The 12,479-nt window shown below is 41.5% G+C and overlaps 3 protein-coding genes across 3 annotated transcripts; 2 read left to right on the top strand and 1 right to left on the bottom strand.

Annotated features, from left to right (window-relative positions):
• Positions 1 to 100: 100 nt before the first annotated feature.
• On the top strand, positions 101 to 1,321 carry AK88_04082 (uncharacterized protein; the record flags this gene model as incomplete). Its single annotated transcript, XM_012481692.1, has 4 exons — positions 101 to 157; positions 317 to 788; positions 990 to 1,065; positions 1,183 to 1,321. The coding sequence occupies 4 exons, from the start codon at positions 101 to 103 to the stop codon at positions 1,319 to 1,321; spliced, it is 744 nt and encodes a 247-aa protein (XP_012337115.1).
• Positions 1,322 to 2,037: 716 nt separating this feature from the next.
• Positions 2,038 to 10,177, bottom strand: AK88_04081 (uncharacterized protein; the record flags this gene model as incomplete). Its single annotated transcript, XM_012481691.1, has 2 exons — positions 2,038 to 2,083; positions 2,229 to 10,177. The coding sequence occupies 2 exons, from the start codon at positions 10,175 to 10,177 to the stop codon at positions 2,038 to 2,040; spliced, it is 7,995 nt and encodes a 2,664-aa protein (XP_012337114.1).
• A 959-nt stretch (positions 10,178 to 11,136) lies between these two features.
• On the top strand, positions 11,137 to 12,060 carry AK88_04080 (uncharacterized protein; the record flags this gene model as incomplete). The annotated part of the gene is made up of 1 exon (XM_012481690.1): positions 11,137 to 12,060. The coding sequence occupies one exon, from the start codon at positions 11,137 to 11,139 to the stop codon at positions 12,058 to 12,060; it is 924 nt and encodes a 307-aa protein (XP_012337113.1).
• Positions 12,061 to 12,479: the final 419 nt, after the last annotated feature.

The raw sequence follows: 12,479 nt of genomic DNA, 5'->3' as shown, positions 1-12,479 counted from the left end.
TTTATAAGCGCTCGGGTAGGTTTACCTCCCCGTTGACGCCTCGGAGGGGGAAAGATGCTAACCTGATGAGCTGCTATCTCGGCTCTGCACGTGGAACAAGATGGTTGTGCTTAAGGAAGAGGATGCCATTCACTTTTTAAATATCGCATTGGAGGAGGTAAGTCACGTCAAAGCGGGGGGAGGAGAGAGCATTCTGGGCGCGATGTTTACGCGTGCTTGGAATGTGTTAGTGATGCATTCTCGATGCGTCCAGAGTACCACCACGCAGACACGTAGACGTTTTTTTTTTCCCCCCCCGTTTGTGCTGCTTCCCAAGGCGGAAAAGAGCCTGCACGTGGAGCTGAAGGAAATGCCCATATTCTGTCTTCTGATAAACGAAAAAAAAGAAATTGTGTCGAGCTCCTACAACCACACAAACGAATCGAAGAATGGAAGCAGACACTGTGAGCTCATAACCATAGACAAGTACCTTTATGGGGAGGATTACGAGGGTATGAAGAATAGGAACATAATTAAATGCTTTAACAATTGTGAAAACGGAGTGGAGAAATCTCTCGCCAAATATTTTTCCCATTTGGATTTGTGCAAGAGGGATAATTTAGCTAACCCTTCTTCTGGGGTAGAAGACGATTTGCTGCTTAGAGAACGACCCGCAGGAACTAGGACTGACCAATTAAGTGAAGAGAAAAAAAACGAAATAAAACACAAGATGGAGAACCTTCGAAAATGCTGCATCGTGGTGACTTGTGAGCCGTGCATCATGTGTGTCTATGCGTTGAAGCTTATGGGTAATGCGGAAGGGAGATTGAGGCAGGCGCATCATTTTTTTTGTGCACTCATTTAGGGGGTAGGCGTACTGTTTAGACATGGCGTTTCTTTTTCAAGTCGTCTCTCCCACGTAGCGTTGCCCCTCCCTCTACACGTTTTATCACTTGGCTTATCCTCACCGTTTTCTTTTCTTTCCCTTTGTTCATATGCGAACATGCCAGGCATAAAGAACATTTACTTTTGTTGCCTCAACGAGCGCTTCGGAGGATGCGGTTCAGTCCTGTCCTTGCACAAAACGTAACAAAAAAGAAAAAAGCGAGGGAAAGGCGAGAACGATAAAGGCAGCTGCAGATCATGGAATGTTTGTTGCCTAACTGTAACTACCCTCCTTTTTTATGGCGCTCACTTTTGCAGGTACCAAGACTTAAATGTGAATTATATAAAGAGCGGAGGCTGCACGGAGAGGAGCATTTCCCTTATGCAGTCCTTTTACAAGGCTGGAAACCCCTCAGGTATTTTTCACATTTCATTTTTTGTTTACATTCGCTTTTGAACGTATTTATATCTGCAGTATGAGTGATGAATAAAGAGGTGTATGTGGCCCCATCGCATTGGTGGCTTCTCTCCTCTGTGTGGAGTGGTAATTTCGAAAGTGTGCCCCATACTGTGCATGTTTCTTTTTTTTTTGTTAACTTCGGGCAGCTCCCGAAGATAAAAGAAAAAGGGCGATCACGTGATGTGTCTTACGCTGGTTAAAAGTTGGCGAGCCATTGTTCCTTCCTTGCATCCCACTTACAGGCATGCATTTTTTTTTTTTTTTTTTTTTTGTCCAATGAGCCCAATTCTACCACATCGTTATGTGTGTACATATGTATATATAACTAGCTACGTCATTACATGTTTGCATATTTCCTTTTCCATACGTGTTTTTTTCCTTGTGGGGCGTTTCTCCCCATTGCTTCATTTAGCAGAAAAAAAAAATTAACAAGTGAAAGACAATCCCCGATGCACACGTGCAGGGTTTGGTGGTGGAGTTTTCTTTTTTTAGTGAAAAGCGAACTTGCGTGGTTAATTGTTTGCGTGAGGTACAAATTTGGACGGCGGTGTTGAGATGTAGCAGATGTTCTTACCAGAGAAAACTACAACCATACCGCTGAAAAGAACACCCCTTCTATAACATTTGAAAAGATAAAAAAAAATCACTTTGCATGATGCGCATTAATCTGCACATGCGTCTGCACGAGGGGTGTGCGGAGTATTTTGCCCGTTCTAGAGGTTCTCCTGGATGTGCTGGTTTATTCCAGTTATTATTGCCCTGAAGGGGTGAAAGGGGGGGGGGGGAGGAGTATAAATGGATGGCGGCCAGATAAACGGTGCATTCGGGATGGCTAGCTACGTAAAATGCACTCCGCCGCGTGGCCACCACCCCTACGTCGGAGGGAACAAAAAAGGCTACTTACATCCCCTTGTTGTAGGCCGAAGACATGATATTCATGGATTTGCGCTCCTTCTGCTCCGAGATAATATTCAAAAACAGGTGGCGGTCCCCATAGAGCAAATCGAAAAAGGTATCAATATATTCCGTGAGATCATACTTTTTGGTGAGGAACCAATGGCTCAGGTGTATGCCTTTCTGTTGCATGTACTTTCTTATGCATTGGTTGTCCCGCTTCATCAAGTGTATGTCGTTGTCGCTAAAAAGGTAGCTTGAAAATCCCTTCTCTACAACAACAAGGATCCACATTTTAATAAACAGTTCGATGAAGACTGTGAGAATGCTTTTGCGAAATGATTCTGGAATTTGAAGAATAAATTTTTCTACTGTGTTAGGGAACATATCCACGATGGACTGTACATTGTTTGTGTCAAATGGGTGTTCATAAAGATTAAAAAAAATTTCTCGCTGGAATTCATAACATACAATGCGGAATGATAACACTTTGAAAATGTAGTAGATTGTATTTTTTAATGTGTCTCTTATATTACTTATGGATGTGTTGAGTATGTCTAGAATGGTTTTGGTGTACATATTTTTTTTTAACATAGGAAGTGTTATATTGAAGGTGAGGTAATTGTTAAATATATGACTTAGTTTGTCTAGGTTTTGTGTCCTCGTAGCTATATAGTCGAGGATATATTTTTCAAATTTGTTTCTAATGAGGGCTACTTGCTCTTGGAAGAAGAACAGATTCCACGTGATGACCACGGAGCTCGACATATCGGAGTTGTTAAAGAGGTGGTTAATTTCGTCTATTATGTTTACAAGATCATCACTCATGTAGGCTCCTGGTTTTTTTTCCTCTCGGGGTGGTTCGCAATTTGCTTGATTGGATGGACTCAACTGGTGGGTGCCACTTAGCCCTGCTTCTTCTTCTACCGCTGCATCGGCAGGCTCCCCTTTTGCTTCCTTCGATGGACTGCTGCTCTGAAAAGGGGAGACCTTCACAGATAAGTCATTAATATCTTCAAGAAATTCTCCTACTTTATTTTTTATCGCATTAACATCTATGTCGTCGTAGTCAAACAATTTATAAAGGACATTTTTTTTCCATTTGTTTTTTCTATGTTTAATACGTTCTGTAACTTCATTCATATCGTTGTATTCGTTTTGAATATTTTCATTATACAAGACGAAATCATCTTGTTCTTCTTCCTCTTCATGATCCAGGATGTCTAACTGATTGTGTTTAAAAATACTTCCTCCTGGTTCATCTTCTGCTTTACTTCCTTCTTTTTTATTTCTCCTTTTTATTATATTGCTGCTAGAGAATTTATCCCACTGAATTTTTTGCTGCTCCGTCAGGTTGAGCAACTCCTGGAAGTACTTATCTGCATATTGATTCATGAGGGATATAATAAACGAGGTGTATTTTTTTTTATAATTTTCACAATAATCATTTATAAAGGTATTTAGAAATTGCACAAAGGGTGTGATGATCCATTCCACTGGGCACTTGTATTCAAAGAGTACATCCAAAATTCTCCATATGATGGAAAAAATATCTACTGATGTAGCGTTGTACATAATGTCTGGGCTATTCAGAGGTATTAATTCTTCATTTTTTAAACATACGGATAGCAAATTTTTGTTATGCTCTAACTTTTGGTCCATAATTTGAATAAATAGTTTTTCTAACTTAAACATGAGCTTCACCATGCAGGGGTCGCTTGCGTTTGAGATGATGAGCGAGAGGTTGATGAAGCGGTTGTGCGCGTCCTCCCTCAGCGTCTGCTCGTCCTTCTCGTCCCGTGTCTTCTTTTGCTGCCGCGTTTGCCCCTCCACGCAGCTCCCCCTCATGGAGTTCCTCGTTTCGTAGTACTGCGCAATTTTGTTCTGCATTTTCCTACGCGGGGATCTGGCACGGTTTGCCTCTTCCGCGACGGGAGTAGCATCGCCACTTGGGCTGTCCCCCATGGGTAGATTGTCCGACACGGTGGGAGTTGTCCCCGTGGACGGTCTCTTCACCCCCTGGGAGACGCGATCTGCAAGGGGCTTCTCATTCACCAGGCACTGGTACTTCTCGTACATGTTGGTTTGTAACACGATTTCCTTAATTACCAAATTGAAATTGTACAAGGACACGATGATGGATAGAGCCTGACTAAATAGAACGTCCTTATGGTTCTTATTTATTCGTATGAACTTTGTAACCTCGTAGTACAGCGTTCTGTTTGTTGAAAATAGGACCATGAGCGGGTGGTCCTCGGGCGAGAGATACTGTTTCCATATGTTCGAAAAGAATATAATTTCCGCGACGACTTCGTTGATGTACTTGTTGATTATGTCTACGTAGTGTTTGGTCAGGGGGGCGATAAAATTTAGGGGGAGATCAGCATCACTGCCGGGATGATCATCGCTTCCACTTTCGCTTCTACTCGCGCCGTCTTCCTCTTCCTTGTCTTGGTCTACTTCTTGTTCCTTCTCTTCTTCTGGGGAGTGCCTCTCCGCGGGAGGAAGTGCACCAGCCGCCACCCCCCCACTCGTTTGATGCAACTCTGGGCCACTTTGCGAGTGACCATTTTCGCCTTTTTGTAGCAACTCGCTCGCTTCTATATCCTCCTTGACACTACACACAATATTGAAGAAAATATTTTTGACCGTGTTGAAGATGAAAAATTTGAAGAAGCTGGAAAGTTGGTGCTCGGAGCTTATTATGCCATGCGTGAGATGAGTGTGTTTTGTTCTGTTCCCTTTTATCACCTCGTCGGGGGTAAAAATGTGACAACTGCCATGGCTTCTCCTACTACAATGCAAATCTTTATCGTTCAAGTCCTCCACAAGAACGTTGCAAAAACGGTCAAAGAGAGTTTTACCGCACTGTTGATTTGGTCTGCGACGGGAATGGTGCATACGGTTAGTGTGTACCCCGTGACGATATTTGAGCCGATTTGATTTTTCCTCAAAACTATTATCATTAATGGTGAAGAATTTCTGCAGCATCACAAATACGTCTAACACATATGGAAGAGAATACATGTCAATATACTTTCTGTAATTGCAAAGAAGGAGAATGAAGTGGTCCCTAAAGTCACAACTGATCATTCTCATCAGAAGGATGTCCGTCATTACTTTTTCAACTCTAGAAAGATTTATGAGGGAGAAATTAGCATGTGTCTTTTTGTGGGTTCTATATCTTATAACGAGAGTATTATTGGTAGAAGCGTCGAACTTGTGGCCCTTTTCAACCTCTGCGTTGGTTCTCATCAGACTGTTTTGTTTGTCATGCACGGCGGTTGTGGAGGTCTTCCTGGTGTTGTCTGCATTTGGGTGATCACCTGTACCTTCTGCCTGAAGCGAATCCTCTCTTTTGCATTCCCCCTCCTCGGCTGCGTCAAAACGGACTTGCTTAGTAGTTTCTTCCCCCCCGCGTGATGCGTCCAAACGGACATGCTTCGTGGCTTCCTCCCCCCCGGCGTGCACCTTGACGCAACCATCATTCTTCACACACCACTCAAAACAAAAATGATCCTTCGAGTACAATTCGTCCTGTCCATATAGAGAGAAGACGTTAGGAATGTATGGGCTGATTAAATTTTCCACATGGTTATAATTGAAGTGGAGCAGAATATTGCAGTAGCGCTTCAGGTAGATCAATTCATTTTGGCGTTTCTTTTCCTCCTTTCTTTTCTGCAACAGATTTTCCGTGGAATTTGCATTTTCTAACGCGTGATGGTTGTTCGGAACGTTTGCACAGAAGGGGTGTTTTTTTTTAGAAAATTGGGCCCTTTGATTTGGTTCCTGTTTATCCTCGTGGCTGCAGGAATCATCCCCGTACAAAACCTCCATGGCTTCCTCCAGATCTGCATCTGCGTTTTTATGTAGCGTTTCCTTTTCTCCATTTCTCATATCCATTTCGTTAACAGTTCTGTAGGACAAAATGGATTCGAAATGCTTTACAAGAAAGCAAAATTGGCTAGCATTTTGTACGTTAATAATTTGGCTCTTCCTTGGAGCAGGGCTCATTGAAGGCAAGTAGTATTTCTCCATCTGATCCCATTTCGAATCATTCTCCTCATTAAGCGTTCCTGAGTGGGTCCTCAAGAAAAGTTTCACTTTTCCATTTTCTTCATTTGGACATACGGTTAAGACATTTTTGTCGAAAAAGGAATAGAACAAATGAATCCCCAGGTACAAGATGAAGGTAGATATGGGAATGGGTGTTGGTTCTACTCCGTCATTGAATCCCTTTGTCTTCCCCTTTAGTGCTAAATCGTTGCCTGCTTGCAGGTAATAAACTACCAGCATGATCCCCTGCATGAGGTACGGCATGTCTGCATACATATTGGTCTTTTCGCTGGTACCAATCACGCAGGAAATGTAATAATACAAGAAGAAGTGAAGGAGAGATCTGTCAATGAACCAGCTGGAACAGAGAATCGTTTCGACATTTAGTTTGTAAAATATTTTTCTTCTTATTTTTTCTTCTCTCGGTGTTAGTCGTGTTTCGTTGGCTGGGGTTGTGGTGTGAACGGAGCGAGTGCTGCGGATGGAACGACTTTGCCCCGTGGGAATCCACATGGATAACTCCTTCATGAAAATATTTTTATATAACTCATCGTGGTCTACATTTTGATCATCATACATGGGAGAGCACACACCCCCTGTGGGCTCTCCTTCAGATTCGTTTCTCGAATGCTTTCTCTGTAGTTTTTCCTGGTAGGGATAGACGTTACCCCTCACATAGTGGCATATGGCAATTTTCCTCACCTCATAATCGTAATACTCTATTTTGGTGAAATACTTAATCAGGTTGGCCAGTTTCCTTTTCTCATCGCAGACCCCGGTGTTCCACTTGTTCTCCTTCACAAGTGACTTGAGGAAATAAATTAAGCGAAAGGATTTAATCAAATTTTTTAGAAGGAGGTTGCACAGAAAGATGATTTGCTCGTCCCTTCGTAGGGATTTGAAGGTGATGAAGTTCGGGTTGTCATTTGTGTTTTCATCGGTGCTTTTCTCACCCGTTTCCCCCTCCTTCGGGTGCTGTGGGGTTAGCCCTTTTTTTGTCTCCCCATGGTGGTGAGCAACCCCCCTTTGGTGTAACACAAACCAGTGAAGCTGCTTTATCCTCTTTTGCACATTCCGCAGGTAAGAGACGAAGGGGTTGTCCCCTGACCCTCTACCCAGGTAGCTAAAATATTCCTCATCATTTTCGAATTGATCTAGTGCGTCTTTTAAGTAACAGTCGGAGTGCGAATCAAAAAATGGAACGAACTTCACAAATGTATAAAATTTACAATACACGGAAATGTGGAGAAGTTGCAGCTGTCTTCTGAGCCATGATGTGTAGATTCTACTTTCCTCGTTAGCGTGTGCCTCTCCTGTGGGGTCCGCTTTTTTTCTCTTGTTTTCTACATCTGTGTGAAATACATGATTGAAGTTCAGGCTGTCCATTATTCGAATAATTCTGAAGCGAACATCTAACACGTGGAAGGAGTAGGTATGGCCCCAATTTGTGTCGTGTGAAGGGATAGTAAGCAGGGTGATCAAATCGTTAGATTTAGAATTTAGTTGCAGCTTTATTCTGAAAATGCTTGCGATTCTTTTTACTAATAATAAATTTTGCAGCTTCACATTGTAAATGTGGTTTACGTATTTTAAATGATCATTCAGTGTGTTTCGTTTGTTTGTAGTTGGTGGGGTTGTATATTTTTTGTACCCTTCCTCCTTCGCCGCCTCTACATGCGTATCAGTTTGTTTTTTTCCACTTTGCATTATCTCCAGCATTGGGTAACACCGTTGGTAGAATTCATTATACACCTCCTTGTTCAGCTTGTCCTTCTTAGACATGTCGAAGAGGAAGTAACCATTGAGTTGTGTGGACAGGAAGTAATACACTAGGAGGAGCGATTCGTATGCTAGTAGCTGATATTCATATTCGCTCATTTGTTCCTCCTCATCAAATAGGGGCACCCTTGTTGAAGAGGAAGTTAAGGACCATTTTTCGAAGGTAGAAAAATGGTTAATACTTGGTGGTATTTTAAATGGGTAAAAGGGATGTCCCTCTTCGAAGAAATAACTTTGAAAAAAATGTTGATCATACCATTTTCGTTTTTCTTTACTCCTTCTACTCAGCATGGTCGATAAAATGTCTACTCTGTTGAATTGTAACATATACTTTTCGCATTCTTTTTGTCTGTTCGTTAGGAAGGAGAAAATGTCTTGATCTTTCTCCATTGGGGGTTGTTTAGCGATTAAACATGTTTCATCTTTTTTCTGACCCAGGTATGTGTTCACTTGTACTTCTCGCGTCTTTCTAGTCCCTCTCGCTTCTTGCTCAATAGGCGTAGTATCCTCCTCTGATTTGTAAGTACTTCTTTCTATTATCACTGGGATGTAGTACTGTTCGGGGAATTGACCATCCCTTGGAGACGGAGCTCGATCTGTTCCACGTTGCAAATGTTTCTGCTTCTTCCTTTCCGCTTCACCCCCAGGTGAGCTCTTCTCCGTGCAAATCAATTCCCCGCTCCGAAAATTCTGCTCGTTCGTTTTCCTCTTCTTGTCGGACGTGTGCTGCATATCAGCAGCCGGGGAATGACCCCGATGTGGCATTAGCCTAAATTGTTCCTCCTCAGTGAGTACGTCATTTTGGGGTATCTTCTGTTGCAAGTCTGCTATGTCCACATTTTTTCTTAGGACAAGACTTAACCACATTTGATAATCGATGAGGGAGTCGTAGGAACTAATTTCGCATGCCCCTTTGTGCAATACACTGTTCATGTGGATATGTTCCACTGCGAGAATTTTTATGAAACCCCTTAAGCTGGTATATATTTTTTCAATTCTGTGTTTTTCTCTTATTTCGAATTTTTCCAGGTTGATTCCTTTGAATGTTTTTTTTTGTCTTTTTTGTTCGTCCAGTTTGTGTGGAGAATTTTCCTCTTTTGAAAAATCTCCATTTTGGCTTTCCCTTCTCCCAGCACCTTTTCTCTCCTTGTCCTGGTACTTTTTCCATCTGCATTCATTATCCTGTATGTACTGTTCCAAGTCCTTGATGCTGCACCGCATGCTCCGTTTATTATGTCGGAGCTCTTTTATATTATCATACAAAATTTCGAAAATTTTTTTCTTCCCAATTTGAATAGCATTTATTCTTTCTTTAGATTTATTAATTAAATGCTTATTAGCGTTTTTTCCAAATTTGTCGAGGATTTCTTTAAAGGCTTGAATTTCTTTGTCCAGCTTGATATTAAGTTTGTCGAGCGCTGCAAAATGCTTTTTATACTTTGCGCTGTTAAGATACTCTTTTGCGAAATGCTCATTTTCCAAACACCTTTTCAAATCTATTTCTATTTGTCTGAGTGGAATTCCGTCTACAAGGATTTCTTGGTCATGGGTGTAGTCCTCCTTATGTAATCCGTCTCTCTTTCCGTCATGAATGATCATGCCCTTGTCATGGACACCTTGGTCATGTGGACCCGCACTGCCTGTTTGGCATTCCCATCTCTCTGCAGTAGAGAATTCATCCTCGTGCGATTGTCCACCTCGATTTCCATTCAGTGTAGTTGATCCCTCTTCCTCCTCATTATAAATGGAATTGATTTCTTGCACCCTTTCATCTTCTTCCTTTTCTAATTCCAGGACTATCTCGTTCTTTATCTTTTCACTGATGGACAAATTTTCTTCATACAAATTGTGCACAAGGGTAACGACGTTGACAAAGCAGTCGGCCAAGTAAACCCGATCCGATTCGCCCTCCTCCTTGTGTCTCTTTTTTATACTTGAAATGATAGCATTTCCATCAGAGTGAATTTTCTTAAGAGAGTCACTAAACGTTTTAAATGCTTCCCCCAGATTTTCGAACACGCTTTTTATCTCTGCACTTGTCTTTATTCCCTCGTAATCCTTCCTCTTCAGTACTCGCTCGATGTGCTCAATGTCCGATATGCACGAACTGTTCAGGTGCAGCATGGTTCCCTCAGGTACGTCAGCGTGGGTTGTACGTCAACATGGGTGGCGTATCGACACGGGTGAGCCGATTTGCTCGCACACCCCTGCGTGTGTACACCCCCGCTGCTAATCACCCGTGCTCACTAAACTGGGGAGTGAAAACAGGCTGATATAGAGTACCACAAAGTCGAAGTCATATAATTCGAACGGGAAATAAAACGAAGGTACACTTCTCCATTATGTTCAGCAAATGAATGTATATATACTAGTGTTACGGAAAAAAAAAAAAAAAAAAAAAAAATGCTCTTCACTTGGAATGTTCTGTAATCATCAGTGAGAGTAAACAAACAAAATTCTGCTGCCGTGCCAGGAAGCTTGTGCTTACTCAATGTGGAGAGTATTTCATCATTGTGCTTTCACCTAGATCATAACGAAAGTGCGCCCCTCGTGGAGGTTTTTCCTCGGCATGCGAAATGTAACTCGACTTGTATTTGCGCCTTTTTTGAAGAAAACGGGGAAAAAAAAAAAAAAAAAAAAATACACCAAACGGGTTGGTGGAAAAAAAAAAAATTAAATAAAAAATACAAAAATAAACGAACGTACAAACAAATAAGCAAACAAACAAATAAATAAACCAATGAATGAACAAATAAAGGGGTGAAACGATTTTGCGCTGTACAAAGTAGCCTTCCCAAGTAACAACCTTTTTCCACCTTCACACACGTGCATGTGAGGAGGGGCTTCCCCCTAAATGTGCGAAACTATGTGCCGAACTGGAAAGGAGCAAGAAAGAACTGTTTCAAATAAATCAGACCGTTGAAGGCGAATCCTTCATAACAGATAAGGCGTGACAACTCAGGTGTGGAAAAGACACACACCCAACCGTGTTGAACGTTTGGTGAAACCTGACCGAGTTGACGTTTTGTCTGGGTAGGTACAATGTACACACGTATCACTTTCGGCCGGTGGTCTCATAAAAAATGAATTCCTCTTTAAAGGGCATTGAAAACGAAAGCAATTTTTTCATCAAGTCATTCTTCGAGTCGTTGTCAAATTTTATTAAAAATGTTAAAATCGAAATAAAGGACGTGTTTGAATTGCTTAACTATCCTTGTGTGTATCAGAACTGCAAGAAAAAATTCAGCATCAGCGAAAATGAGGATTACAAAAGTACACTAGAAACAAATGTCATAAGCAAAATAGACAAAAAGAACATAGAAAATTTTCAACAGTACCAAAAGGAGTTGCAAAATATGTTGGAGAATATTAAGGGGTTTAATGACAAGTACAGAATGGACGTTCCTTTACTTTTTATCATCGAGAATTTAATAACCCTGCACTTGATTAATGAATACAAAATAAATAATATTGTGAAGAAGATTCAGGACCACAACATTGCTATGCCTGAGTTGAAGAGCGATTTGCCAAGTTACTTTGTTCAAACGTTAGAAGTGGAGGAAAGCGAAAATGATGGAGAACTGGGACGGAAGTTAAGCGAAACGAGTAACCTATCCATTAATAACAGTATTGTTAAGGATTTGCTGGAAACCTCACATGTTAGAATTAATTTGTCTAAATTGAGAGAACACAATGAAGAGAATTATTTCCACCCGGGGAGACCAGTGTACAGCTCCAGCTACAATTCCAAGTCAAATGACCCTTTGACATTCAAAAAGGAAGAGGAGGGAGCAGGTGTACACACTGTTGGGGAAGAAAACAGCCTTGCGCATGTGATGATGAAGGTCGATGAAAAGGGCCTCGCACAACATAGGGATGCAGAGGATCCCAGCAATATGTCTGTGCGGAAAAAGGAGGAGAAGAAAAGCATCATTGAAAATATCGGGTTGTCCGAGGAAACGCTCAAGCTGCTTAATTTACTACCCCAAAAGAGGAAGGCGGAGTGAACGGTGCGGGCTGTGCGGTGAGCCATGATCCACCAGCGGTCGAGTGTGCTCGGTGAGAGGTGAAACGTACAGAGAAAAGGCAAAAAATTGATGCGATTGGCAGAAAAGCACGTGTACAACTTTTCCAAACATGGAAAGGCAAAAAAAACAAAAACGCTCAATGTTTTCCCACCCGCGTGCACACAGGTGAAATGAGGAACTTCGCCACATTGTAATATGTTTAATACATACAAAAAAAAAAAAAAGAAAAAAAAAAAAAATCACAAAGAGTGGGGTTAATAGCTGATTTGATCACTCACCAGAGTGTTTATTAATCTGCGGATTTATTGACAAGCCAAGCCATATATAAAAAATGGCTATTTTTTTTTTTTTTTTTTTTTTTTTCCTTTTTTACCTGTCCTGTTCATACATTTGTATCT

This window comes from Plasmodium fragile, assembly GCF_000956335.1.
Source record: "Plasmodium fragile strain nilgiri unplaced genomic scaffold supercont1.53, whole genome shotgun sequence".
Classification (NCBI taxonomy): Eukaryota; Apicomplexa; class Aconoidasida; order Haemosporida; family Plasmodiidae; genus Plasmodium; species Plasmodium fragile.
Note: the sequence above shows the minus strand (reverse complement) of the source record. Positions and strands in the feature narration are given on the sequence as shown.